This window comes from Rhynchophorus ferrugineus, unplaced genomic scaffold (genome assembly GCF_030347505.1).
Source record: "Rhynchophorus ferrugineus isolate W39M unplaced genomic scaffold, kcgeb_rfMv2 rfM3, whole genome shotgun sequence".
NCBI classification, from domain to species: domain Eukaryota; kingdom Metazoa; phylum Arthropoda; class Insecta; order Coleoptera; family Curculionidae; genus Rhynchophorus; species Rhynchophorus ferrugineus.
The window spans coordinates 48,864,867-48,866,736 of record NW_027472582.1 but is presented as its reverse complement, the minus strand read 5'-3'; the positions used below and the strand labels follow the sequence as shown (position 1 = coordinate 48,866,736).

The following is a 1,870-nucleotide window of genomic DNA, read 5'->3' as shown; positions in this document are numbered from 1 at the left end:
TAAGTTTGATCACTGACAATCCATTAATTTATACCACACCATAATATTTTTTTTATTTACAGATACAAGGGCAAATATATCACAGAGCAGGTTCACTGTTACCAGTATCAGATAGCGACAACAAATTCCTGCAAATTTATTTTATGGGCAATTCACCACAAGAAATTGATCTGCGTTGTGCACATAACAATTTAGTAAAGAGGTCTATTGTAGAACAATTACAAACTTTATTTCATCAACACAATCAATTGATTATATTGTTTAAAACTGCCCTGGATCTGATGCCATCCGATAATCACAAAATTATAATCAGAGCTGATAAAACACCTGCAGGTCAACATACAAGACGTTTTAATGCACCAACTATTGATGAAGTTGCTATCGTTGTAGTTGGAGAAAATTTGGAATCCCGTGATATTGTTTTACATCGTCGAAATGATCAATTACAACGTATAAAGGAAACACACCGCTCATATGATGCACTGCAATATCCCATTATTTTTTGGCAAGGTGAAGATGGCTACGATTTATCAATAAAAATGATAAATCCCATTACAGGTAACTAAAATATTAGTTTAGCTATGGCGATAATATCTCAGTCACTATATTATGTATTTAAATGTTATTAAAACAAAATCTATTTACAGGTTCTGAAACCAACAAAAAAGTCAGTTCAATGAACTATTATTCATACCGCCTAATGATTCGGGAAAATGAAGATAATCACATATTGAAATGTCGGCGATTATATCACAAATATGTTGTTGACATGTATGTTAAAATTGAAACGGATAGATTAACATTCATCAGGTTGAATCAAACCAAACTCCGATCTGAAGAGTATATTCACCTTCGAGATGCGATTAATACTGATGGAAATGAACAGAATGTCGGTCGGATGACTATTCTTCCAGCAACATACATCGGAAGCCCTCGGCATATGCACGAATATGCTCAAGATGCCATGTCGTATGTTCGTCATTAGGGTACAGCAGATTTGTTCATCACATTTACATGCAATCCGCAATGGATAGAAATTAAGCAGGAGTTATTCCCTGAGCAATCACCCATTGATCGTCATGATATTACAGCCAGAGTCTTTAGACAAAAGTTGAAATCTTTAATGAATTTCATCGTAAAACATAATGTGTTTGGTGAGACACGCTGCTGGATGTATTCTGTGAAGTGGCAGAAACGAGGATTGCCACATGCACACATTTTGATTTGGTTGGTTGAAAAGATAAGGCCAAATGAAGTTGATGCAGTGATATCAGCTGAAATCCCTAATATACAAGTAGATCCTGGATTGCATGAGGTAGTTATCAAAAACATGATACATGGTCCCTGTGGAACTCTTAATCAAAATTCACCGTGTATGATGATGGTAAATGTTCAAAACGATATCCACGGACATTAATATCGGAAACAATTACTGGTAATGACGGTTATCCATTGTATCGTCGCAGATCGACAGCAGACAATGGAAAATCAACAATTGTCAAATTAAATCAACAAGATATTGAAATAGATAATCGTTGGATTGTTCCATATTCACCCATTTTATCAAAGATTAATTATTACGACTGCTATTAGTCAATGTACGTGGCCCAACATCATTCCAACAGTTACGAACTGTTGATGGTGAATTGTGTGGATCCTACAGAGAAGCCTGTCAACGTTTGCAATTGCTTGAAAATGACGCTCATTGGGATCAAACTCTCAATGATGCTGTAATATCATCACATGCTCATCAAATACGAACATTGTTTTCTATAATCATATCTACATGCTTCCCATCAAACCCAATTGATTTGTGGATGAAGTACAAAGATTATATGTGTGATGATATTTTGTATCAAATACGGAATAG

The 1,870-nt window shown here is 35.1% G+C and overlaps 1 protein-coding gene across 1 annotated transcript; it reads left to right on the top strand.

The window, feature by feature from the left end:
• Positions 1-483: 483 nt before the first annotated feature.
• LOC143193698 (uncharacterized) lies at positions 484-1,067 on the top strand. The gene is made up of 2 exons (XM_076400012.1): positions 484-558; positions 648-1,067. Exons 1-2 carry the CDS (start codon positions 540-542, stop codon positions 983-985), a joined length of 357 nt encoding a protein of 118 aa, XP_076256127.1. The 5' UTR covers positions 484-539; the 3' UTR covers positions 986-1,067.
• Positions 1,068-1,870: the final 803 nt, after the last annotated feature.